The 26,893-nt window shown below is 40.4% G+C and overlaps 1 protein-coding gene across 2 annotated transcripts in view; it reads right to left on the bottom strand.

Moving 5' to 3' along the window:
* The window catches only part of LOC144994278 (lipopolysaccharide-responsive and beige-like anchor protein), a 171,285-nt gene that overhangs the window by 108,164 nt on the left and 36,228 nt on the right, over window positions 1-26,893 (bottom strand). For both annotated transcript variants that reach the window (XM_078951454.1, XM_078951459.1), the window contains exons 20-32: window positions 26,099-26,222; window positions 25,786-25,978; window positions 18,308-19,516; window positions 18,013-18,206; window positions 16,757-16,910; window positions 16,051-16,231; window positions 13,577-13,710; window positions 13,001-13,108; window positions 12,746-12,887; window positions 11,531-11,888; window positions 3,654-3,814; window positions 1,671-1,755; window positions 1,324-1,457 (exon numbers count right to left, since the gene is read on the bottom strand). In XM_078951454.1, coding sequence (XP_078807580.1) covers window positions 1,324-1,457; window positions 1,671-1,755; window positions 3,654-3,814; window positions 11,531-11,888; window positions 12,746-12,887; window positions 13,001-13,108; window positions 13,577-13,710; window positions 16,051-16,231; window positions 16,757-16,910; window positions 18,013-18,206; window positions 18,308-19,516; window positions 25,786-25,978; window positions 26,099-26,222 — 3,177 coding nt within the window. The remainder of the gene's footprint in view (window positions 1-1,323; window positions 1,458-1,670; window positions 1,756-3,653; window positions 3,815-11,530; window positions 11,889-12,745; window positions 12,888-13,000; window positions 13,109-13,576; window positions 13,711-16,050; window positions 16,232-16,756; window positions 16,911-18,012; window positions 18,207-18,307; window positions 19,517-25,785; window positions 25,979-26,098; window positions 26,223-26,893) is intronic.

Raw genomic sequence — 26,893 nt, 5'->3', positions numbered from 1 at the left:
AAATCATCAGTAAACACGTCTCCATTTGTGGGTTTTATGAGATCATTTACAGACTTCACCATCTACTGCAGGAGCCCTGTCTGAATGACGGCCGCTGTCAGCTGTACCTCCATTTCTCTGTGACCTAGTTTGAAGACTTGCTGTCCCACATTAGTCCAAAGATGGAAAAAAACAAATAAGAAATAAATTATACTATTATATATTATATATATATATTGTTTTCTCAATACAATTGGGAAAAATATAAAACGTCAAGAGGAGAACAATCATATTCTCCTCCGTGTTAGGTTTGGACTCCACCCACCGATCGCCTCATAAGGCGTTGTGGGCCGAACCAGAGTCCCTGACTGGTTCATACGAGACGCAAATCTAACGTTAAAGTTCAGTTATTTGAACAAAGTGCTACCAGACTGCCGTGCCTGACCTTTCAAACGCATTGCAGGACCTCTGATCACATTTGCACATTGACTTATTAAAATCATGTTTGGTGCGAACATTGCTTACAACTGATTTACTCTCCACCATTATATGGAAAGTAAGAAGGCTTGAGCATGCTTGATACACTTTTGAGTAGAAAATAATCATGGAGCTAAATATAAATATGTGAAAGGTAAACCTGAGCCTGCATAGCACACTAGTACAAAGATCAACACAGACAGAAACGGGATTGTCATGACCAAAACCGTAGACAAGGAACATAAGCTCAATGTTGAAATAATGTTTTACCACTGATTTTCCAATGGTGGGTGTAAAGCATCCATTGTACTCCTGAGTACTTGTTCTGCAATTTTAGCTTAAATGGTATCTGCTAACAGAAGCTGTTAAGACATGCAGACTTTCACAAACAGGCGAGGATTACAAGCTCGTGCCATCTGCAGGAGAGCAGATCGTATCGACAGGCCTAACGAGACGACATGTTGTTACTGTAAACCAATACATATTTGGGCCTTGTATTACAGGCCTGACCAGGCCAACATATGCCTCATTGATTCATAGGAACAGGCTTTTAGATGAGGGGGGGGGGGGCAGTTTGGTATTTCAGTTACTCTTCTAATGACACAGACTCGTGTGCCATCACATTTCAGAGAAATGCACACCCTCCACTGCCATCTCTTTAGACCCCCCCCCCCCTTAACTATCAATCAACTTTCCATTTTGTTTGGTGGCAGCAGACATCCCAAACAGTGCTATTAGTGGCGTAGCCTTTGACCCGGCCTCTTGCAAAACTGCAGCACAGCCACACGGCTCTTGGGCCGCGACACATTGCAGGATTTAAAAGTGTGGCTGCCTTTATCCGTTTAGCTCCTGTACTGTTTTACTCACTGGTGCCCTCGATTAACAGCTCCTGCCCATGGCTGCCCAGCAGGGTTCGAGAAAGAAAGGGCGCAAAGTCGACGAAGATCTCCCTCAGCAGGGGGGCCGCCTTTTCCAGGGCATGTTCCAGACGCTCAGAGATACTAAAAATCAGGGACATAATTCAAACAGAATGCACATTACCTGACATTATCTGCACTAAAACTATATGATTCTAAAAAAAAATGTTTTTATAAAACTGTAAATCACACTAAAAGGCCAAAATCATTAGATATGCATAAATAACTGATTGCGCTCATGTGCATAAATAGCTGATAGTGATATGCGTGCAATAGAAAGAAAAGAAGATGAATCACCTCATACTGGGGGCTGTGTTCTGGGTCACAGGGGACAGTGGGGGGACAGATGGCAGGCTCGGGCTGGGTGGAACCTGGCCGCCTGCTGCAGAAAGAAACCAAAGAAGTCTGGTATTAGTCTGGATGTTGAACAAGAACACACACAGATACACACAGACCTATACATTATACAAACAGCACTGCACCATAAACCCATGTGGAAACCTGCCTCTTATGAAATAACACAATGTTCCCAATTCAAATGTATAGAAGGGGGGGGGGGGGGGGGGGGGATTTATGACTGAAAAGGGCAAGTGGGGGTACCGGCATAATTTTATGGGTTAGATAGTGGATGATGTACTCCAAATACAATATGTCTGCCTTATCAATTTACAATTCATGACTTTGGATGAGAGCCCTGGAGTGTTTCACTGTCAGCTTAAGGCTAATAGCGGCTTTTTTTGACAGAAATGATTTAATGTTAATTATACTACATATACCATCTATTCACTGGAATAAAGAATTGTTCAAGGATGGATTTGGGACTAACACCTGTGTTTGAAGATGAAATGATTTAATAAAACAGCCTGGGATTTTTCTTGATTATGTCAAAACAAAAACTCCCCCCCTCCAACCTGTTTTTGTGACTGTTTGATTATATCCTAAAAAGTGCTTTATGACTTAATCCTTGGGACAGAGGCACACGAGGTACAAAGTATGTGTGTGATTGATCTGGTAGTAAATTCTCCCTCCTGTAGCTCATAAATAATCGAATGCCCAGCTGAATTTGGAGGAGGGGGATTCCTCTGGTGGCTCGGCCGGCTTGTTTTTCTGTCCGGGACAGGCTCGGAGCGGAGATAACTCTTCAGGAATGACATCCAAAATAGTGTGTGTGCTGGAATGTGTGGATGTAAGGTGTTAAACAGGGCCATGTGGGCCCGGTGAGAGTGTCCCTCTTGAACTGAAGTAGCTCCTTCAAAACACAGGCGAGTAAATGAAGGCCTCCATCCATCCTCCCGGTGCCTCCATAAAACGCTCTCTCAAAAAGCGCGTTAACTCAACACTGATCTTTTGACTCCTACCGCCCAAAAAAATAAATTAAAAAAAACAGACATTGTTGGTTTTAGTAACAAGATTCCCAAACACGCACCTTTATATATTGGAAGAGTTTTGGGTTGAGTAAAGGAGATATGTGTTTTACAATCACAAGTCCTTCTCTGAGTAAGAGACTGAAACCATTTTATGGAGCATCTACTCTTAAATAATTTGACTGCTGGGAAAATTGTTTTAAAGCTAAAAATGCAAAACAATTTGAGGAAAATCTTTTAAGCTACGTTCACATTGCACTAAGCAACGAGCATTCAAGCGACCACATTCAATGAAAAGTCTATAAAGGCACATATAGGCGCACTTGAGTCCACCAAGTCCAAAACTCTCGCACACAGGTTGCTATGCAAATTTTTTAGACGCTTTTCAGGCTCTACATACAAAACGAGGTGCTACTGAATACGTGTTAAAAGTTAACCAAGGTTGAACTGTGACTAATCAGGGATTCAGATTTGGTGATGTTTGGATGGCGTCCTTTTTATTGGAAGAAGTTCCAACCATTTGAAAATTGATCATGGAGAAATCAATAATTCCGGTTTGTGCCCGGATGTAATTATATGACAAAAAAATATATCGGAATAGAGCTGTGAAAGAAAAAGCCTGGAGTGAGATTTGCACTGCTTCGACATTTCACACCAAGCCTCTTTCTTAGGTGCCGGACATGCGCTTGTGAAGAGTATTAAAAGAACAAGAAGAAGACGATGCACCTCCCTGCTTGATCACCATGGGCTACATGTGTGGTCAAGAACGAGTGTTACACGCTAGATGTGAACGTAGCATAAGATGTTTCGTTTCTTAGCAAATTTCTTCAGGTCTCGATTATCCTCAACAAATCTCAGAAATTCCAAAAACAGGAGTTTTTAAACGTTGATCACCACTTTTATCATTTGTGCTTACAAGCTGCAGCGTCTGCAGAGGTGCTCTGGGAGGTATCACCAGACGACACGACAGCAACATTGTCCACCGGGGCTCCAGATCCAGCAGTGGGCGTCGGGGCCGACTTGGAAGTAGCTGTAGATGGCATTGCGCTCATTTTCTTAGGAGCAACGACGACACTTCTGCAAAAAGAAGAAACAAATCCATCATTTAGGGTTGCGCTGGCAAAACTGTTGAGGAAATGCTGACTGTGCCGTTTTATGAGGCTCATAAGACTGATGTGGACGGTGCGGTTGGAACAACACCAACTCTATCATTCTGCTGCAGTGCAGGAGATGTTTCAGGGACACTCCATAAAACAAACGGTTGGTCTTTAGAGTAGCATTGTCACTTTACAACAAAAAAATGAAACAAACCAACAACTTCATATCCCAAAAACTCTAAATATTTACATTACTTAAATTTTTAGGTATTCCTCATTCAAATTTAATTTAGAGGAGTTAATGACTCATGGAAAATGAAAGACATTCAACTTTTTTGCTTTTTTTTTGAGCGTTTTGTTTTTTTGCAAGACAGATTGTTTTGTTTTTAGCTATAAAACAATCATTTCAGGTTAATTTCATTGATTCAACATTTTAACTGTATAATATCCAGTTAATAAACTCAAACATCATATGATTTAGACACTGAAAACTCAAGAGCTTTGCATTAAACCGGGGTTGCTGAAACATGCTTTTTATTTTTAAACACCATTTCTGCTTTCGTCTTAAAGCAAAAAGAAAAAGTATAAATTAACTGATATGTGCATAAAAATGTTTGTAGCAACACAAAATGAAAACAGTAAAAAATACTAAAGAATGGACTGATTTTATTAGCTTTAGAATAATTAAACTGGTTTAATTTGGAGTCTCCCCTCAAGAATCACAGTCTAGATAAATAAGTTATGAGTTCAGAGCAAACGAGTCGGCAGAGTTACAACAAAACTAAATCAGGATATAAAAAAATAAGTTGACACAGAGCAGGACAGTGTCAGGGATCCTGGAGAGTCGTTTGTTACATCTGATTTATTGAGCAAGGATAAATTCATAGACTGTATTTTGGCTCAGACTGCCTTTATGACCAAGAAGGAAAAACAGGAGGCGCAGATGGAGCATGGTAGGTTTCTCACAGAAACCTAATAAGGCAATAACCATCTTTAGTTTAAGGTGCATACTGATTTATAAATACTTCCTGTTTGTCTGGAGGGTAATTAAAAAAAACCTAAGGTAAGGAGCATGTTAAAATGAAAAATGATACAAAAATGGACAAATTTAGTTCAAAATAAATTATTTTTGGCTTTCATGATCAATCCATGAACTTGTCCAAGCAATTTTTAAACAAAGTTTAAAATTAACATCTAAACCTATCAAAAAGCCAAAAGAATAATCACCAGATCATCACATATAAAGCCAACTGAAACAATGTTTAACAAATTTAAATAATTACAATTTGGAGACCTGGTAGATTGATCCATAATTCAAATCATATTCAAAACAAAAAATAAACAATTGCCAAAAAGCATCCAAAGGCTATTCCATTTACAAAATAGTCTGAGAAGATCAAGTACGTTTTTTAAAATGAGAACAAACTACACCGTCTCCCCAAGAGGGGTTCAGATATGGAATAGCTGCGGGGAAGTCTTTAAAAGTTGAATGAAAGTAAATATAAAAGGCTAATTTAATGAATAGATATAAGGGAGTCAACAAAATTCAATTGTGTTTTCTAACCATAATTCTGTGCATAAATGGTTTTTTTAGTGTGTTTTATATTTAATGTATTTATATTCTCTAAAATATTGTTTGTAAAAATTTAAGTTTGGGCTGAATTGACATAAAAAGTTTGGACTTTGAACTTTGTATGCATAGTTATCCTTCTGTTTATGTTTGGTTTTTATCAGTTCAGATTAAATAAATAAAAATTATATATGTTGTGTGAATGCGTTGTTCTTTTTTTAATCATTTTTTTTATGCTGTAAAACTGTGTTTTTTCCCCTCAATCTAAAGACAAACTATAGTCATTTAGGATTTTGATCAAGTTTAAATCAGTAAGGGCGGTTCATAATAAACTGAGAATCAACAAAACTCTCCTAGAATAAAATATATTTAGTCAAAAAAAATAGAAAACTTCTGCAAGCAACTGGACCCTTCCTAATACTTCCCACAAATCAGTAAGTTTAAGTTAGAGTAAAATTTAGAAATAAACAGGATGGACTGTAAACAATACCGTTAGCCAGATTAAACACATAGTTTATCTTGTTAACAGTAATTCTCCCTGTAGACAAGCCCGTCCTGTAAGGTACCTAAAGTGTGTCTCCCTGTAACGTGGTCGAAGCGAGTGGGGTCTGATTTCCATCCGCTGAACAGAAGATGGGATGAGAGCTGCATGCAGATAAGCTGTCAGTTTGGAGCAGGGCTCTGACAGACCACTGGCTATATCAAAGACGAGCCTGGCCCAGCTTATCAGTGCTGACACAGAAGAAGCAGGGTCTAATCACTGGCTACTGCTACCTCTCAGAAACACAAATGCACAGCAACACAGGCTTAGTTGGATAAGAAAAACTCCTTCAAATGCATAAATCTTCGTGCAAAAAAAAAAAAAAGAAAAAGCCGGGCTGAACAGAAACTTGCCAGCATGTAAAGAATATGTATGCATACTTCCGCGCAGAAACCAGGACATTTGGATGAGTGCTTCCTGTGGTGTGGACAGATACCTGGCTGCAGAATCAAAGGCTGCGCAGATTTGATGTCAGGCTGTTGATCAGATCCATTAAAAGGTACTGTGCAACACCAGAACAGCTGAACTTTCACTAATAAATAACAGAGCAGCGGCGGGATTCAAGTGGCTTGTTTAAAATAAAACACAATACTAAGAGGCTCCATGGAAAACAGAGTCATAATGGAACATAATGGAATTGGGTTGCAGTGGTTTTTGTTTTCTTTGTTTAAATAGTAAGGGAACTGGATGGTAACATCAGTGAGCACGGCGGCACGGACAGGAAGCACGCCACACGTCAACAGCAGTGAAGAGAGGTGCAGCAATGGAGGGAACCCCCTGCTGTGTGGAGCCTCGGGCTGTTTGTGCCACTGAGCCCACAAACATGTTAAAAGGCACTCATGGGTGCACAAATAAGTCTGCCTGTGATCGTGTCTCTCAATGCGTTTGGCCTTCCATACCACTCCCCCAGCAAAGGCCCTGTGAATTATTCAGCAGGTCATTAGCCACACTTATCATGAGTGGGCCGCCCCAGTCGATTAATCAGCCGTCAGTGGCCCCCACTCAACCCACGAACGGGAGCCCAGGAGAAAAAGAAGAGTGTGTGCAGTGCACTGAAGCTGAATTATTTACAGCTCTCCACTCGCTGTGGGTAAATGCGTCCAAAACTGCACCTCCAGTCATTTCTGCTTATTCCAGTACAACAAGTGTGAGAATGAGGAGCAAAAACATCTGCATGTGCGTGCATTTAAACATGCTTCCCGGAAATGACCACGTCACTGAGACGTGCAACTTTTTACTTCAGCACCGCTTCCAACTCGTCTTCATTCCTTTCATTTAACTAGGAGTCCACGTTCAAAACGGTGCAAACATACATTATTTTAATCTATTCCATCTTATATTACTAATTTCTAACCAGCAAAAGTCTAAAAACTGCTTCATAGAGTTAACTAAAGCACAGCATCAGGAGGAAATCCAGCACTCTTGATGACAGCTGTGTGTTCATGGCCCACTGCTGTGTATCACCTTATATTTCTCATCCTTGCTTTATTAATCATTTTATAATGTTTATACAACCTATTTTTCAAGAAAGAGGGAGAACAAAATGAATTTTTCCAAAAATGTTGAGGAGTGAGTAAAGCAAACAGATGACTTTTCTGGTGACATTTCAGTAGAAGGTCAGGGAGATACGGGCTCACCAGAGACTAGGACACATTTTCAGCCAAAGGTTACAAAGCAAAAGCAGATGATCAGAACCAAAAAATAAAGGATTTTATAAGTAATTTAATTCTTTAAAAAACAACTGAGTTGTTCTTGTGGGAGGTTATAGGCAGATCTGACAAGGCCCTAAAAACCAAAGCATCTTTAGCCATTTGAGGCTAAAGCTTGCAAAAATATAAAACGCCCTGTCGAGTTCTTAAGATCAGTCTCAGATTTAAAAAAATAAAATGAAATAAAATAAAAAATTAAAGTATTTCACACCTCAACGTCTTTGATGAGGAATAATATTACAACTTATTTTTATCATGTGAAAGACATTTATTATATGAAGTTAGAGATGATAATTTAACCTAATGAAAGGTTTTTAAGAACAGCCAAAGAGAAAAACAATTTAAAATGCCTTAATAGTGTCCGCAGGTTGCTACAGCAAATACTGTGTTGGTTAGAAAAATATTTAGAATATTACGAGTTAATCTTATTTCACATTTTTCAAGCTCTTGGTTTTGTTTTGTTTGAATTTACTTTTGGTTACATTCATGTCTTTAATCGATTTGTTATTTAAGGAAAAAGTGCAACTTAATGAATTATCCAAAAGTTGTTTTTTTTCCCCCAGAATTTAATTTCAAAATGTAGAATCCCAAAATTTAGTAAATAGTTGATGCGTTTTGGGAGTTCCCAAGCTCCAAGTCAAATTTATCAAAATTAAACAGAAAACTTTGAATATGTTAGATTTAATAAAAATGGGGGGAAAAAAATTACTACTTGAAATAAAATGTATTTTTGCCCTTTGATGTTTTAAGATGAACCTGCACAATTTAAATAAAAAACATGCGACCAAAAACTGATTTTTAAAATGAGGAAAAATCTGTCTAAAAGTGAAAGCTGTGCTGATGTTTAACTTGCTTACAATCAGGACATTAACAACATTTCACCAACAACACACAAGCTCATGCATGCATGTAGGAACTTATCAGGAATGCAAACAACTCCACTATGTATATCCCAGTGTCTAACACGCACATATTCTGCTGAACCATACAGTCTAAATCACAGCCTTGTACAATGACACTGTTTAGTTCTGGTTAGCATCAGCAAATATTTGCAGACGGGCTGTCATAACAGGGGCATAGCTGAGAAATGCATGGGAGAAATCCAGCAGGTCTCCACTAGTAAATAAATCAGTTTGGATACTTCACCCTCTGACCCTCCTGTAGTTTTTATCTGGGAGATCCCGGCATTTCGATGCACTGGTCTCATAAATCCAGCCCCCTGGGCGCATAGAAAGTTGCCATGTTTTGACAGGAGATGTCAGTGTAGAATGTCAGATCTGAATTGGATTGGTGTCACTGAAAGACTTTGTGGTTAGCGGGAGAAGCGGAGCGGTAACCCCAAAACTAGACGATAAACACGACTGGACTGTGCGGACGTGTGGAGGAAGATAACTAGCAATGTTAAGAGTTTAAAGGTGATGAGCTAGTTTAATAAAAAAAAAAGGGGTGAAGTGAGAATGACTACGGACTGAGTAAAATATATGGATTGTTTGGGAGATTTGACCACGAGACATCAAAACTATGAATATTAAAAGACAAAGCTTAAACTATGCACTGAAACGGGCGATTTTTCAAAAAAAATACCACAAAGACAAAAGATTTTCAACATTTTAAACAGAAAAAGATTATTTTGAAGTTTTGTGTCAAAATAAAAGGCTTCAGTTTTATTTTGAAGCTTTGTGTCAAAATAAAATGCTTCAGTTTGGGCTAAGACTAAACTGGAATTATAGAGGACATATTTATTATGGTGAAAATCCACGTCCCACTTTTGCAGCATTTTCTCTCATCACCATAGTTGATGTTAAATGAAATGACCTAATATCTGTCAGCAGCTGTGAACACACTAAACACTTTTTTTATTCTGATAAATTAGAAGAAATTATACAGGAATGGAAATATAAGCTGCTCGTGATAAAATGAGTTAAAAATAACTAGTAGGCCTGTTGGATGAATAGCCAGCAGCTGTGTTTATGATTCGTGTCAGTTTTCTGGTTTGCTCCAACTTTTCTTTAAGCTGCTAAACACATCAAAATGGCTTTGAAGAATCAGTCTTTTGGAGAGTCATAAAGAAAACCATTTCCCACAATCCTTTGCTCTACATATATTTGCAAAAGTTGACTTTGCTTTGATGAGAACTTGTGGATTAAATAATTACTTTCATCAACTTTATTTTTATTTAAGGATGATTGACGCTTTTAACTCTTTCTTCCCTTTGACAATGAACGATGATGACATGCAGGTGAGAAACACCCTCTGAGCAGGCTTCCTCTTTTTCTTTAAAGCATTTAGGCTGGCGTTTCCAGTCTGCGCCGGGTTGGCATGGAGAAGCTTCCATGGACACGCAGTGAGCTGTTAGCCTACGTTCTCCAGCTCTCCTGACATGCTCTTCCCGCTGAGTGTGCTCAGCGGACAGGAGCCAGTCTAATCCCCTGATATGAGGAGCGCCCTGAGACCTGACAAAGCATTCTTCAGATAAAGGCACGCGATCACAGAGATGCTGTGGAATTCCCACAGCTGGGGGCAGGCAGACTGGCTGTGAGAGGAGTAGGAGGAGGAGGGAAAGAAAATAATGCAGAAATGTTTCTTCAAACATGAGAACTATGAGTTGACACTCATCTCCCCATTCTCCCATCTCTCCGATTCCCTCTCTGCTGTGCGTCTAAGGATCAGCGCTCTAAATGGAAACCAGACTGATAGCCATTTTGTCTCACCTGAGCCTGTCTGCGGCTGCAGCGCCCCGCTTTGCTTTTGAAGCTGTACTTCTGACTGTTCTGCTCACCCCCCTCACCCTCAGAGGCAATGCAAATGATGCTCTCTTTCTTGCAGATCAGGGAACAAGATATGAATGTTACACAGGAGGAGACAAGCGAGGGATAGAAAAGGGGAGCTGTTAAATATCAGTGGCAACCTGAAAACAAACAGCTCCCCGTCAGCTTCGTCTCTTCATCCTAGAGGACTCCTACTTTTCTTTAAGGCAGGTTCTTTGTAAAGCACTTTGCTTTGCTGTAAGGAGCTCGTTTGACAGCTAACCCAGGGAACGAGGGCAGCTAGAGGAGAAGAAAAGTCGAAGTCTAATAATTCATAGGCTTTTCTGTTGAATGTTTTTCAAGATCCACCAAGGCCTCCTTTTGAGGAAGTCAAGCTGAGATGTCTTAAAGGTCTACGTTTCAAAGATTCCCTTCAGTTATGGCATGATAAATCACCCCAAAAAATGTCAACAGAAAATAAGCATGATTTTATACTATTTGTTTAACAAACCCACAAACAAAAGAAAAACGTTTGACAGCTATGCACACAGAGCATTGACTGTATATGAGAAATGGGCTGAAGGAGTGTGACATCACAGATAGAAAATGGTTTACTTCCGTCTCGAAGCAAATTAAGTCAGTTTAGTCGCCATTTTTTCATAATATGGACGCCACCATGTTGGAGCCAGACAGCGTCGGTGAGCAATGATTGGTCCAAGTAGGTCAGAGTCAACATTTCTATGGCAACTACTCTTGCCAACCAAACGTTGGTTGGAAGTCTACACCCCTACTTGAAAGTACTACTTGAAAAGCAATGTGAAAGTGGGCTTGGGAGAATCTGTCAATCAAATGTTTTAAAAGTTCATACTTTCATTGAGGCATCTGATTGGTCAGATTATAATTTAAATAACTTGCAGAAAAATTATCATTAACAAAAAGTAGGATTATCAAGAAAATTTTGCTTAGGGCAAGAACAATTATTCGGGCAAATATATTGACTGAGTAACAGCTGTTTATTTCTCATCAGAAGAAGTCTGAGATTTTGGCTTCTTGGAAGCAGCGGCTACTTCCTGTCCAGTTCTCATATACAGTCAATGGTGTGGAGTTTTGCTAGAACCTTAGACCTCACCTATCAAAAGAACGGAACTGGAGGGAGGAGTCTCTGGCCACATCACACACAGATCCCAGGAAGGCCGGTGGCAGCAATGCGGGGTCCACCATGACGTCCTCTGCCGGAGGGCTCACCAGGCTGCGCAGGATGTCTTTCACATTCTTGCCCTTTGAGTCAGCGGACAGAGCAGGTCTGACCTCAGATGAAAGTGTCGATAACGCTTCTGAGACGGCGTCTGGTCCGTGAGCCATGCCAGAGGATGACAGGTCTGCTTCACTGGCTGCTGCAGAGGTGGGGTCTTCGCCAATACCGGAATCATAACGTCGGAGAGAGGAGCTGCCATCCACCTCTGTTCCACCAGGAACAGCTCCACTGTCTAAAAATGCACAAGATCATCATCACAGTTCTTTACAGAAAGTTGCACATATGGTTTATTGTTTAAATAAGATTACCACAAGCACAAACCAACTACAAAAAACTTAGAGCACAATATTGGCACACATTTTTATGTACTTTTTTTGTTATCCACTAACATAATACTAGCAACGATTCACTTTCCCCACAATTTGATTCACACCCTGATTTTTCACAATTTTATTCTGGTTTGATATACGACTTGTGTACTACAAAACAACAACGAAATTCAAAAAAATTTAAAAAAAATTTTTTTTTGCTAGCAAGAAAGTAACAATGAAGAAAACAACTTCTGATTGGCTTATACTAAGCCTGGTGTACGTTGTTAATAAAATAAATAATAAATACTAGCTGAATATAGCATAACTGCTTCTTCCCCTACCCCTCTGGCGTCTACCTACACCTCCAATTGTAGGGGCATTTGAAGTCTTTTGAAAGGGAAACCGTTGCGGTGGAGGGACACAGAGAGAAATGCATTTTTTTCTCGTGGATGTGCTCTGAAGCACACGTGTTTACATGTAAATATAGGCAATGACTTTTTCGTTTCAGCGCGCATTTTTTTAAATTATAAAACTGATGTTGCTATGCATTTTCCCGGCTATTCGCCAACGTGGATGACAGGCGACTATTGATGACATCATCAAATGGGAGTGGCATCCGAATTAGAAATGAATTCAATTCAATGGTGTGACATAAGGTTCAGATTTAAAGCCAAACCAAAGCATGCTAGGTGCTAAGAGTCAAAACCACCTCCACGAACCTGCTGCATCATCTTCAACTGCACCTGCAAAAGATATGATCATATCATTGTTTGCATACCTGAGCTTCTGGCAGACTGAGATCGTTGAGGGTGCCTCTTATCATTGTGTGGCTCCAAGATGTCCCGGTACTTGGAAACCATGAGGACTGAGATGAAGTAAACCACCGCAAGAGCCAAAAACTGAGCCTGCTTACTGTCCACCTAAAACACGCACAAAGTTATATTACCTACTTTAAATTTGGGAATTCTTTTAAAAAAGTAGCCCAAAAAAGAAGCAAAAGATTTTTTTATTTATTTGTTTTTATTATACTCACGATATCTCTGAAGACAATGGCCCTGAGGCGATTAATGTCCATGTCCTGAAGCAGGCGGTCCAGATCTCTGATTGGAGACATGCCGCCCGTCACTGCATCAACTGGACTCTGTGCATTTACGAAAAATCAAACCACATGAACACAAGAATCGAAACATCTAATCTTACTCCCGAGGATCATTTGTGGAACAAGATGAGGTTCAAAAACTCCTTTTTAGGAAGCCGTCCCTCCAGAGATCAAGTCTTCAACATAATGGCTTTTCTATGGAGCCCGCTGCATTACAAATGAGTTTTAACACCCTTGTTCGGGGAAAGAGCATCTTGACTTTACTGGAAGTCACCGGATCAAATCAAAGGGGCAATGACAAAGGGCTTAGTCTGGTGTAACAAATAGCAACGCGTGCAGTAATATAATATGATCTGAGCTAATGCAATAACACTCGCTGGTGGAGGGAACAAAGGACAGAATGGCACATGGCATGTTGCTGTGAATATGGGGAGTAAAAAAGGGGAAAATAATAACAAGAGCCAACGTTGGAAAATGACAAAACTTAAGGAAAATTTGTGGAATACTTGCCTGCGCAGTCGCAGATTTAGCTGTTCCGAGTAAAGTGCTGGGCATGGCTGGGTGGCTGCGCACCACGCTTTCTGCGCCATGCTTTAATTGGGTTTGCTGGCACTCCAGACAGTTTCTCACTGCCATAGCACACACTAGGGAGGGACAGAAAATGATATGTTCTGTGACACCATATAAACAAAAATGTATGCCAGGGAAACATTCTTTATAGAACAAAAATCCCAGTTACACTATTTCCTCATGGGAAAAAAATAAAAAAATCCAATGAGATTCTAGAGGAGAGCAGGGGACGAGGAGCTGAGAGAGATAAAAACAAAAGAGAAAGAGTGGGGCCGTGACAAGGTCAGTGTTCCGGCCAACTCTGGCAGCACCGCTCACTCTTTCTTGCTCCACCTCTCCTCCCAAGGTCATAGTGCGGGGGGATTCTCCTGAATCATCCCCAGTGTGCAGCTCCCATAATAAATGAAAGTGCGGGTGTGTGTACATGCTGAGTATGCAGCAAGATGCGCCCTTCAGCACAGAACAACATCTTATTGTCCGGCAACTGGAGGTGAGAAGCGGCCGGCTTAAGGCGTGTAACTCGAGGTAGGGGCTTGGAGTCGCTCCAAGACGCTGCTGCTCCACGCTTGACAACTGACAAATGTTAACTCGGCTGCATTAAGATTACGAAGGAGGAAATTATTCGGTCTGGAAATGGGCTTGCCTTTTCCATTAGAACCACTCTTTCATACGACCATTTATAAAAAAAAAAAAAAAAAAAGAGAGAGGGCAAGGGAGGGGCGGGGGCGGGAAAACCTTGTTACCGTGCTCCAAAATCAGATTAGGTGCCAGCAATGGGGAGTGTATACCTCATCAAATATTGATTTCATAACAGCTGCTTTCTAAAACCACAGCTATGATGGCATTATTTTCCTGCAGACGCTTTGCAGAAGAAATTAGATCTGTAAAAAATGCTGGACAGCAAGCCATTTTTCAGGGGTTTTTTAAGCAACCATCATTTTCTTAGGAAAAACCGACACAAATTAACTGCTTTTTTTTTTGCCAAATTGAAATAACCCGGAAAAAACATAATTTTGATCGTCCTTGCTTGTGCACCAAATATTTACCAATAAAGCTCTCTAAAAATATTTCATTTACTTATTTATAGATCCTGCAAAAGGAAACAAGGCCTCAGGCTATGCAGGAGTGCTGCGCAGTCAAAGCCATAACAGACAACTCTCTACATCACCCTAGCAGCCATTTCAAAGTGTTGCCGTGCAGCGGGGTTATAACAACAGGATAATACAGAGCTGATATGAGCCCAGTGAAAGTGGTGGGAGGATGAGGGCAGCATCTGGAGAACAGTGGGAAAACAGCAGAAAGGAAAGATTACAGGAGGAAGGGTTGAAAGAGGCAAGAGGGAGCTGTGACTCGGGCTGAGACGGAAAGTTGCTGGCGGCCGCTGTGAGCCGAATCGAGATGACAGGACGGGGAGAACAGTGAACAGGAGATAAAACCCTGTCAGGAGTTAGAGATGAGGATAAGGACATGTCAACGTGTGCAAAACAGGAAATAATTTCTGTTTTGTTTTTTTGTAAATGATAAATCTTTAAAGAAACGCCTAAACATTTAGAATAAATAAATACAATTATTAATTAGAGTAGAGTAACTCAGGAGGAATACACATTTTAGACAGCAAGAAAAACAATCTAGACAAATGTTTAAAGAAGGTTCACAAAACTTTATCCAAAAAGGACTTCCATTTCTAAAAAAAGATTCAGCTTTGTCTTGACAAAAGGTTTGATAAATTTGATATGAAGTTTGAACCTTCTTTAAAATCAAATTTCAATCAAAACTATCAAGTGCTTAAGTTTCTGTTTAACATAAATAACATCATCAAATCCTATTTTCTAAGCAAATCTAAGATAAACAACACAATTTCATTTAAGATATTTGTCAAAAATAACATTTAGAAGGAAAAACCATAAGGGCAATAGTATTAGTACAATAATATGTACAATATGTACATATTACATTAAAGGAAGTAGTACAGGACAGCTTTCTGAAAAATATCAACTGAAGTCTGAAGTCAAATTTGCAGTATTTTCAAAATTTGATGCAAACTAAACGGCTAGACTGTTAATAAAAAAGTGTAATAAAGAGAGCTGTTAGGACTTTCTGGTGTAATAATCCAAGCTTATTTAAAAAAACATAATTAGATTAAGATATAGAACACCAAATATTGCTCAGCTATCACACACTAAAACTTAAACACAGAGTCCAAATTTCACCCTCCTTTAGAGCCTGGAACTTTGTAAACATTCTTCCACATCATCAAAAAATAAGATTTAAAAAAAAAAAAAAAGAACAAGACTTGGTTTAGACGATAAGAAATATGTTTCTTTAAAAATAACAAAGAGGTGCCACACTTGTATATCGGTCATGAAATGTGTTTGTGGATTTAGAAGGAATGCAGCAGCAGTGAATGCTCTTACCAAGGCGAAGGCACTGCCGCAGAATCCCCCCAGAGGACATGTTTTTCTCCGCTTCTATCTCTGTGAAGTTCAGACAGCTGGCAAAAATGAGAACATCTGCGAGGTTGATGAGGCGCTGCATGAAGGTAACCGAAGCCTCAAGAGTCAAGCCTTGAGACGGCTCAATGTTCTCCAGTTCATGCTGAAAGTCAACAGAAGAAAATATTGAAAATACAATTTTTAATTCCCCAAAAAAACCGCAAAGTTTTAAGCTAAGTAAGTTCTTGTAAAAACCCATTTCTTGCAGGAAAAAAATATTTTGAAACTCAGGAAAACCTTTTTTTGTTGATGCCATTTGTAGGCTATTTGTGGCAGCAACACAAAAGCAGACTTGCAAAGATGCTATTTTTCTTCATTAAGCTGTAAATTTGTTTGTGAGTCAGACACAGCCGAATGGACCTGAACTTTAATGGAATTGGGCTTCTACCCATTTCTTAGACAGGCAGGATGGGTCACAGGCAGAGGCAAAGAATCATGGGAGAGCTCTGCAGTCACGGAGGTCAGGCACGAAAAAAAACAACAAACTAACATTGTTAGCAAACAGTTAACTGTAGTCTAATGCGATTGGCAAAGGTCAATGTGGATTGATAACTTCCTGCACCCAGTCTCATCTTCTAAATATACGGCAATGGACACAAAATGACCGGGCGGGCATTACATGACTCACAGAGGAAGACGTGGCAGCAGACAGCAGAGGTAAAATGCCTCCACAAGCCATGATGAGATTGTCCACGACCTGGGAGATTAGGTGAACGCTGTTGTGGACGAACACGATGTTCTCGCTGTTGTTCACAATGTCCGGAATCGTCTTTGTGGAGTTACTGAGGAGCAACAAACGGAAAATTGTATCCGACGTTAGAGAAAATAATCAAAGCAGAAATTCGCCTTTGGAATAAAATGTATTAAATAAACTCTGTAATAAAAGCCCAATTAAACCACAAAATAAACCGTTTATAGTACTTTCACAATTAATATAAAGGTTTGGCCATTGATTTTGAACCATTTTATAAATAAAATAAAAATTCTAGGAACTTGATCAATTAAAGCATGAAAATATTGTTACATTTTCTCTACACTTTTAACTTAAGGACAAAACTATGGGGAAGATTACATTAATAATAGAATTCTTGAACTTTCTTACATCAAAAAAAAAGATTCTTTATGGTGTTGCAAGATAAACCTTATTATTATTATTATAAGGTAAAAAAAAAAATCATACGACAGAAACTGATCAAGTAAATGCATATTTATACTCTTAAGTTGTTTAATATAGTCTCTTTTTAAAGGTACTGGTAAAATAAGATAAAAAAAAATTAAATCAGTAATTTTAAGATAATTTGTGCAAAAATAATTAATTTCTACAAAAAGTCATAACATTTTTGTGCATTTTTTTTGTGAAGCATTCACTGACAAAGGTTTTTGGCCCAAAAGCTAACAATAATGAATTGTTTGTACACATTTGCTACAAACACTTGTATTTAAGAGGTGAACTACTATTCCAACATTGTATAAAATTTGCACAGAACTCTGTAAAGAGCTTCAGAGTGATTTAAAATTCAGGAAATTCTGGCACTGCTCTTTAATGGGAAATAAATACAGCTTTCACTTTGATCTTCTTTCTAGTGTCCTTTCGGCTGCTTCCTCAAAGCGCTGCCACAGCCTCTGCCTCCATTTAACCCTACTATCTGCAAACCCCCTTTTCACTGCGCCCATAAATTGCATCTTTAATCTTCCTTTAGCTTCTGGTGGTAATTGCATTAAAGGCTTAAACAGAGTTTGGGGTTTACAGAAAATAAAAACTAATTCCTGTTTGTAATAGAATTCAATTTCCAAGGCTTTAAAAGTCAGCAAACTTTTATTTTCCCTCAACAAATATAGTTAATTGAAGTTTTAGCACACTAATTTAACACAAGGTTCCTCTACCTTCTCCACATCTGGACATCTGTCTCTATAGAGAAGAGCAGGTCGGTGAGAAGGCGCTGGTGCATGTGGGACCAGCGAAATTCTGGGATGCGGAACATGGTGGAGCGAGGCGCTGGCGTGCCGCCTTCTCTCTGCTGGCCTGAAGAACTTCCTGCCTCTGGTGCTGCTGCAACTGCTTGACCCTGGTTTGTGTCCTAGAGAAACCCACCAGTCCAAAAAACATGGAGAGCTTCAGCACAGGGTTCAGTTCACAGAGTGCTTGTGTTGGCTTTGGAAACAGGAAATACACTCGTACCGCTGAGGAGGCATCTTTTAGTTCAAGCCCCCTGGTGTCTGACGCCACATTGGACACATCCAGTCTGGCAATTTTGATCTCCTTGGTCTTGCTGTGAGAATCTGGGCTCCTGGGTGTGTCAGAGCTGGAGATGTTGCTGTCAGGAGCAGCAGACTGGGTTTCTTCTGCGGTTGTCGTGTCACCAGCCTTTGAAGGCTGATCTGGAGCCTCTTGGGATGAAGAGGTCGGTGTGGTGTCCGACGGTTGCTGGTCCTTTGTATCGGTATCGGAGGAAGACTGTACATTGCCGACATCCTCTTTAGGTGCTCCGGCGTCACTCTGTTGTGGTGCTACAATTGAAGTGTTTTCATTTTCCAAACAAGGATTCTTCTCATCTACCTTTTCTTGTTCCATACTCTCCTGATTCTCTGACTGTTCTTCACTTTTAACCTCCTCTTCTCCCTGTTCACTGGATTTCCTTTTACTATCAGCTTCACCTGCCGCCTTTTCCCCTACCTCACCTTCTTCTCCAGTAGCGGCAGAAACATAAGACTCCTCTAAACTATCATCAGCGTCACTTGGCTGAACCTGGTCACTTACAGATGACATGTCAACCAAGTCTTCATTGAAGATAGAAGCTCCACCAGCTCCGGAGTTCTCCAGAGAGGCTGCAGGTTCAGATGACGTTTGCTCGGCCTCATCTGCCTTTTCTGGGGGGTTTTCGGCTTCAGAGGACGAGGACGCGTCTTTGTTTTCTGGTTTTTTATCATCGCTCTCAGCAGCTGGGTCATCACTTCTGGATGGCGCCGAATCGGGCTCTTTAGAGTTGGTCATTTCAATCACAGCAACTTCATTTTCCTTTCCAACATCCAACCCATCACTGGAGTTCTCCTCCGCCCCCTTCTGTTCTTTGTCTTCATCTCTGCCCAAGATGTTGGACACAGTGATGGATGCGGGCTCCCTATCCTCACTGTCCGAGCGTGGCCTGGAGGTTAGCGTGGAGTTGGATGCTGAGTCGAGGGATTTCTGAGAAACACCGTCCACCGTCAGCTCAATAACAGTGGAGGGCGCCGTCTCCTCTGCTGACGACCCGTTAATACATGTTGTAGCCTCAGAGCTTTCGCTGACACCAGAGATGGTGCGAATGGCGCCTCCAGAGCCAGCAAACTCCTGATCCTGGTACTGACGGAACATCCGAGAGAGATTTTCTTTGTGCTGCTCGAAAGCGACCTGTTAGGGCAGTTGACACAAATGTTAGCAAAGCCACCAATGAGTCACGCATCTAAATGGTGAAGTCAGAAATTTGAAATCCTCAACTTTCTTCTAAAACTCATGTTCAGAACTCGTGTTTTTTGTTTATTTTTTTAATTCTAAACATGATTTTTTGAATTTAACACATTAAAAAGCTATCCTTAGTTATTTTAAATAATATTTTCCTAGTAAAAAAATATATTAGGACAATTGTCCTTTAACTCTTTAAAATACTACAAAGTAGATTCTTAGAAAAGAAAAAGGGGGAACAAAATTAAAAAAAAATAAAAATAAACAATTTTTCCAGTAGTAAAGTACTTTGTGAAAAGACAATTGGAAAGAGTCATGTAAGCTTAGACTGTAGTAACCTGTTGCGACTGATATGCATCTGCAGATCAGGGAAAACCTGGCATTCGTTTATAAATAAATTATTTTATAGCATTTGAGCTTAAAAATGCCATGGAGGACCAGTCTATCTGACCAATGCCAAACACATTAACCTGTAAGGTGTGATGTACACTGCAAACAGGTAAACCACAACCCTTAGCACAAAAAGTACTACATTTGAAGATCATTTTTATTAAGTATACTTGAGTATAAGTATTGCAAGTACACTGTAGACCTTGTAGTGTAGGACGTATACTAACAAAATGCTTCTTCCGACTAAATTGGAACATTTTAAGTTTACAATATTTAGATAATATATAAAAAGTAAACTTTACGTACAGCACCTCGCATTTAGTATAGACCAAGTATACTTGGAGTACACGTAAGCAGATGACTTTTTGCCAAGGAAAAAGGTATACATATAGATTAAAAAAAAAAAAAAAAATCATTCTATGAGATGTCGAGACATTTCCAGAATTACTTTTAAACAACCACTACCAGCCTAGACTTTTTAGACTCGAAGATTGATTGATATGAGCAAACATAATTTTCACATTTGCTCTTACACTTCTGTTTAGACACCACAATCTTTAAACGTATTCATAGCAGAGACATATTTAAAACTTCTTTAAATGCAGCTACCCAAGGCCCTATTATCCTCCATCAGTCTTCCTAACATCTGATACTGGTAGACTAGACTGCTTGTCTATACCAACAATGGTCTACAGTGGCATTTGAGGAAGAGCCCATCCATGTAAGCAGTCATAGATTAGCGGTAGATACTATTAGTGTGTGTCTTCTAGCTGTGCTGACTGCGTGTCCAGCATCGACAAATCCTCCCACGCCTAATTTAAGAGCCTGCATTAATCACTGTGTTTGGAGGACAGAGAGTCAAAGATGGGTTGGGGCGGTGGAGGGCGGTATGGGGGTGGTGGGGTAGTGAAACTAGACCCACTTTGCTCCTTTTTCACCTGAGGCTATTTAGACAGGAGGAAAGGGAGAGGGACGGCGGAAAACGAAAGGAAACGAGGACGACGAAGATGAAAAGGACGGAAGAAAAATTGCAAAGGGGCAAAAAAGAAAGCAAGTGAGTCACGGAGAGAGGAAGAAAGCTGATTATTTGTAATTAATTAGGCGTTATTGTTCTAAATTAGCCCGCTACACGGATGCTCATTAATCGTCTGCAGTGGGAGGCACTGATTGGTAATCCATAACTGCTTTCTGAGTGCCCTGCCTGTTCCAAACGCGCCAGTGGTCCGTCTCTTTCTCTCCCTGCAGTGATCACACAGCGAGACCCTCACACCCATCAGTTTGTGCTTAATTTGACGTTTAGCATTTTCTGCAATTAAAAGGCTGCATTCAGAGAGCACTGCTGCGGACATTACACAGGAAAGCAGTCAAGCGCATATCACCGCAGATCCAGGATGCTTTCTGTGCATTAGGATGATGTATGTTGGCCTTAAATGGGGCTCCGCAACAGATCCAGTTACCATTAGACAGAGGTGGAATAAGCCTGTGGTTTTTCAGAGAGCATTTAGCCTTTGCTGCAATATATAGAAACTGCCCTGGGTGGCTACAGCATCAGCACTGATCTAATCTAATTTCAGCCTACTCCACGACTGGCCCCAGCCTTAGTGGGTTATAGAAAAATGTTATGGTAATTCAGAGAAGCATGGTGAGCCTCTCTAATGTGACAGGTAACATGGCATTGGTTGAATGCGGCCGATCACACACGCAATTTGAAAGGATTCGTATGGGGGGGGGGGGGGGGGTATTACTGAAGAAAACTGATTGTGATTAAAAAAAAAAAAACATTTGCAAAACAAATATTACATCACATTCCCAAAAGGAACCATGTTTACAAAAATCCTCAATGTGGCTTCTTTTAACTGTCCTAAAATAAAGAATTCAAAACATTCGATGGGCAAACAAAAAAGCTGAAGTTCTCCCTAAAAATCTAGGAGACATGAGAGAATAGGTTAGCAAATTCCTTCCAAAAAAAAAAAAAAAAAGGCAAAACAATTATTGATAACCTGATCAACAACCCCCAAAATATTGTCATGCTTCAAAAATGAGTAAATATATCTATTCATTTTAACAATGACTCGATTTATGTCAGAATTTCTCATTGTGGCTATGATTCATAGTAGATATTGGTTTTGAACGATCCGATTCACGGACCTAAAATCAATCCAGTTCACCTTTAGCCAAAACTTCAACCAGTGTGACTCAGAGAAAAATACCTGAACAGTACAGGCGAAGTTGTCCAGATTCCTTGCAAGATAATCAAGTGTAAATTAAATAAGTGTACAAACAAGTAAACAAGAATTAATGGAAACCCATTAACATTTTAGTTTCATAAAGTTCAGCCCACTGTTATTTTCCTACTTCAAAATATTCAAAGACGTGTGTTTTTGCTAAATTCAGTGTTTCCACACACTGAACTGGATTGATGGACTGATCAGTTTTTGCTGCCATCCCACATGTGTTTTCCGCTGTGATGGTGGTTTTAACCTTATAGTAAAATAATCCTTCGATGCCACAATCCAAATAGTATTTTCCAATATCAATATAAATCAATTTTTTCATTTTAAACTTATTTTATAATCGCTTAGGTCAATTTGATCTGGTTGGATCATAGGAATATAAATCAATTCACTGATTACTCGTTACACTACTAGTAAACATTATTTCATCACACACGACTCGTTTTTTTTTTCCTGTAGTCTTATTTTACAGGTGAAAAAGTGATGTCATATAATCCAGTGTTTTTCAACCAGTGTGCCGCGGCACACTAGTGTGCCGTGGGAGATGGTCAAGTGTGCCGTGGAGAAATTGCCCTCATTAATCATTCACTGATCTAAAAACATTTCCCATCTCCAGGATATCAGCTCTTTGTTCATCCAAACAGGCCCTGATAAAACACTGAGTAGTTAGGAATATGAAAGATCTTAAAATTACTTTTTCTTTTTTGTTTATTTAATTCTATTAAAGACATTTTGATAAGGATCACGTTACCGCGATTTCCCTGCAGCTATGACAGTTTGCGGAAAAGTCCCGTCCCTTTAACTGTCTCCACCAATCATTCTTGAAGGCTTAATCACATGTCATCAGTCTGACCAATCAGAAGTGCTTAAAGTCTTCACTTCCTTGTTCTTAATTCTGCTGATAAAGTCGCTCAGTTCTAACAAAAATACCGGCTAAAGCTCTTCTTTAGCGATGTAGCTTTCCACAGAGTCCGGTGTCAGACCGTGAAACAAGTGGACAATACAATAAAGCTCAGAGACGCCAGTCTTTCTGCAAGTTTTCGGCACTTTTCACACTACATCTCCCATGATGCATTGGCTTAAAGAGATAGCGTCCCAGCGCACAATGAGTTGTCCTTGCGAAACGCCTTGAAACCCCAACAAACAAACAGTTTCTAAATTTTTCTAATTTAACCTTCATTTCATCTCTTAGAAAAAACAGCCGCAACTTCCTGCTTTTCCGGCCACAATTATCCCAAAAATACACGTGAGATTGCGGGCGGGTGTGGGGGGGGGCTGTCGATCAATACAGACCATGAATTTCTGTTTTTTTTTTTTTTTTTTTGGATGCTGGTGTGCCGCGGGATTTTTGTCAAGGTTAAAGTGTGCCGTGGCTCAAAAAAGGTTGAAAAACACTGATATAATCTAACTTCCACCTTTTCTTTCACCTGAGCTCCCTTTCCCAACTACGGTACTCGCATGCATCCTCCTCTACTCTGACATGAATTGAAGCCAGCTGAGAGGAGAAGGATAAAGGGCCTTGGGACCCTTCACTTTCCCTTTTATGAAGATCCTTGTTCACAGATTGACTTTTGAGGAGAGAAATGGACAGAGGGGGAGGGGGGCACCTTGGACGGGATGAGTGGGAGGGCTGTTTGTGTCAGTGTGCCCACCTGCAGGAACATCTGTCTGATCGGAGGGGCACATGTGCACGTGCGCCTCACCACTGATGACTGACAGATACACACAACCACACACAAAGGAAGCTGCAGCCTTTCCCTTCTTAGACCCATTTAGACAAAATGAAGGAAGGAAATTAACTAAAACTTTGTGGCCACTCTCAGAACAACTGCTGGTGTGCAGTAACACAGGGTTAAATTTGTGGCATAGTAAAAATGTCCTTATATTCTGAAAATTGATGACAAAAGAGCATGCATGACCAAAATCAAGCATACCGTTGTCCCATTACTAAACTATCACAAAAAAGAACACAAATCAGATGATTTTAACACAAAAATATGCAGAAATGTATGTAGAATAAGGCGTGCACATGAGAATATATAATAACCCTCCAACCGCCAGAGCATTGCAAGCTCTACTTCTGTTAAAGGCACATGTGCAAACATGTATTTGCAAATGCATATATGCACTTATCATGAGGCTCCCAGTGGGATGGTTGTATTTATGAGGGCTTGTTTCTGCGATTGTTCCTGTGTAGCTGCGATGAATATTCAATGTGCTCTGAGAAAGAAGGCTTCCATGGAACCCAGGAGGAAAGAAGGGCAAAGACAAAATGTGGCTGGTAACTCGCATTCACTCAAGCACTTGTGTGCTCGCACACAAACACACAAATGTACACACAGCCCTGCAGCAGTGGGAGGAGAGAGCAACAGTGACAAACAACTCTGGTGCGACAAAGGTGGCAGGAAATCTATCAAACGGGACAATAAAATTGCAATTGAGTTTCTTTAGCTTTTTTTTTATAGCAGATGCATGTATCTGGGTGGCTAGCACCCCTCTACAGCTATCTGATGCAGAGGCAGCTCCCAGCATTCATAGCGTGTGTGCCTGGCTCGGGTTAATTTACACACTCGGCACAAAAATGTATAGCCAAGGTTAGAGAAGAAAAAAGGAAAAATTTTCTCCTGACGTATCATAAGCAAAAGTGTCCAGAAAAGCAATATCTCCCCTAAAAATTGATAACTAGTTGAATCTGTTTTTAAAAGAATATTTCTCTGTGCATATTACAACTGGATATAAATTTCATATGCTTTCTAAATAAGTGTCACGGTGCAGTGAAAAAATGAAGGCGGTATTCTCTGTTGTAATCTCCGTCCCATCCTGGCACATCTCTTCTGCAGCTGTTTGAGGTGTGGCGAGACGCAGCCGCTTCCAAACAAACCAGACACAACACAGACGCGCGCAGCGCCCCGTTAATTGCTGCCTTCAGACAGCTCCTCTCCCCGGCAGTCTGTCTGTGCCCCCTGTTGGATGGTGGCGCTCAAAGCAACAGCAGCACAGTGAAGAGTCTCATCTCCCTAGCACTTCTTTTAGCAAACATTTAAACCTGCCAGGCCGTAAAAAAATTATTTATATATATAGTTTTTTTTTTTTTTTAAACCTCCCCAGACCACAGTGTGACACCAACCTCTATTACTCCACTGCTCTGGAGCAAAGCTCTGCAACATGATATCAACAGTGGATTTCTAAAGCAGCGATTTGAGCTCAGCTTTTGGAAATAGGAAGTGCCACAAGTTTGTTTTCATTCAGCGACCAGAAACAAAAAGTTCTTCATGACAGGAAGATTTGGTTTATACAAGAACCAGCTTTTAGGTTACAGTCCCTACATAACTTCCATTGGTTAATCTGATAGAGCCAAGCTTTAATTATGTCACTACAATACTAGTTTTTGATGCAAGTAAAATGCTAGATTTTTGATAAATAGATGTTTTATAAACTAAAAATTTAAAAAAGTTGCATAACAGTTTGGACAAAAAGTTACTGACTCGATTATTTTGCAACAAGATTTCACAAACAAGTAAAAGTTGATCATAAAATCTGTGTTTATCGTGGCCTTTGTTCTGAGGGGTCCGTGAATATAACGAGCGCCCTGACCTTGGAGTGGGTGATGGACAGTGTGTCCACCCAGACGCGCCAGCCGCCCCACTCATACTTGATGGCGTGGTAGAGCAGAATGCGGAAGATGGCGTACACCATCTCGGTGATTTTCTGCTCCTCGCTGTTTCTTGGATTGATGAAGCACAGAGAGAGCATCCAGTCCTGCCATACGGAGCACTGCAGCAGGCTCCTGCGGCAAAACAAAAGAGCATGCCGACTGAGGAGGAGGAGGAGATGCTGAGGGGCTCCAAAAGTCATCACTGCAGGGACTGAAGCACTTCTCTCTCCTGTGGAGCGCCGGGATTCTTACCTGCGGTTTTCTCTGCTGTTGTTGAACAGTTTGATCATATCTGACAGGAAGACCCTGCGCACCTCCATGCTCTCGGGAGATTGGGGAGAACTCTTCAGGAGTGCAGCTATCACTTTGAGAATCTCTGAAACACAAAACGGAACAGCTTTTCCATTTACAAACGGAGATTGAGATGAAAAAAAAAAGGCATATCAAGTGCGTGGGAACAGCAAATCTCTTTAGGATTCTGTGAAATGGCACACGTGGTAGCATCCTGTTTGCTAAATTTGTAAATAAAGTTTAAAACATTTGAAGCAGCTGCATCAAAACATGTGCAAATCGTTGCGTCAAAATCCATCGGAGCCACCAAAGAATCAGAGCGCTTGGTATGAAAAACAGAACGGAGAGTAAAATTAAGGCTTTGTGGGATTGATCTTTATCATTCAGTAATAGTTTAGGCATTTTTCAAACAAGCAATGCCGAGCAGCAGACACTTCTGGACGGCTGCGCTGTGGTGAAACCGAGGAGAATGACTGTTTAGATGAATTATCTAGACAGCGTCAGGACACATTTGCGCTGAGTAAAAAGATGATGGGGCTAGGGTTTCATTTGTCTCTTCAGACTTTGGCGCTAACCAATGGCCCCCTTGCCCCGTGTTGTTTCTACGCCTTAGTCGCTCAAATTATGAGTCGCTGAACCTTTACCGCCAGAAAATTACCCCAGTATGTACTGGGAATGAGGATGAAGGGATGCCCCATTCCCTCCTTTTTTTCCCCCCTTCCATTTGCTTTTGGTTCTTTTCCCCCCCAGAGTTAA

The sequence above is a fragment of the Oryzias latipes genome, chromosome 1, assembly GCF_053564925.1.
Source record: "Oryzias latipes strain Hd-rR chromosome 1, Olatipes_Hd-rR_3.1".
Classification (NCBI taxonomy): Eukaryota; Metazoa; Chordata; class Actinopteri; order Beloniformes; family Adrianichthyidae; genus Oryzias; species Oryzias latipes.
The sequence above is the reverse complement of the archived record's forward strand: the minus strand, read 5'-3'. Positions and strand labels throughout refer to the sequence as shown.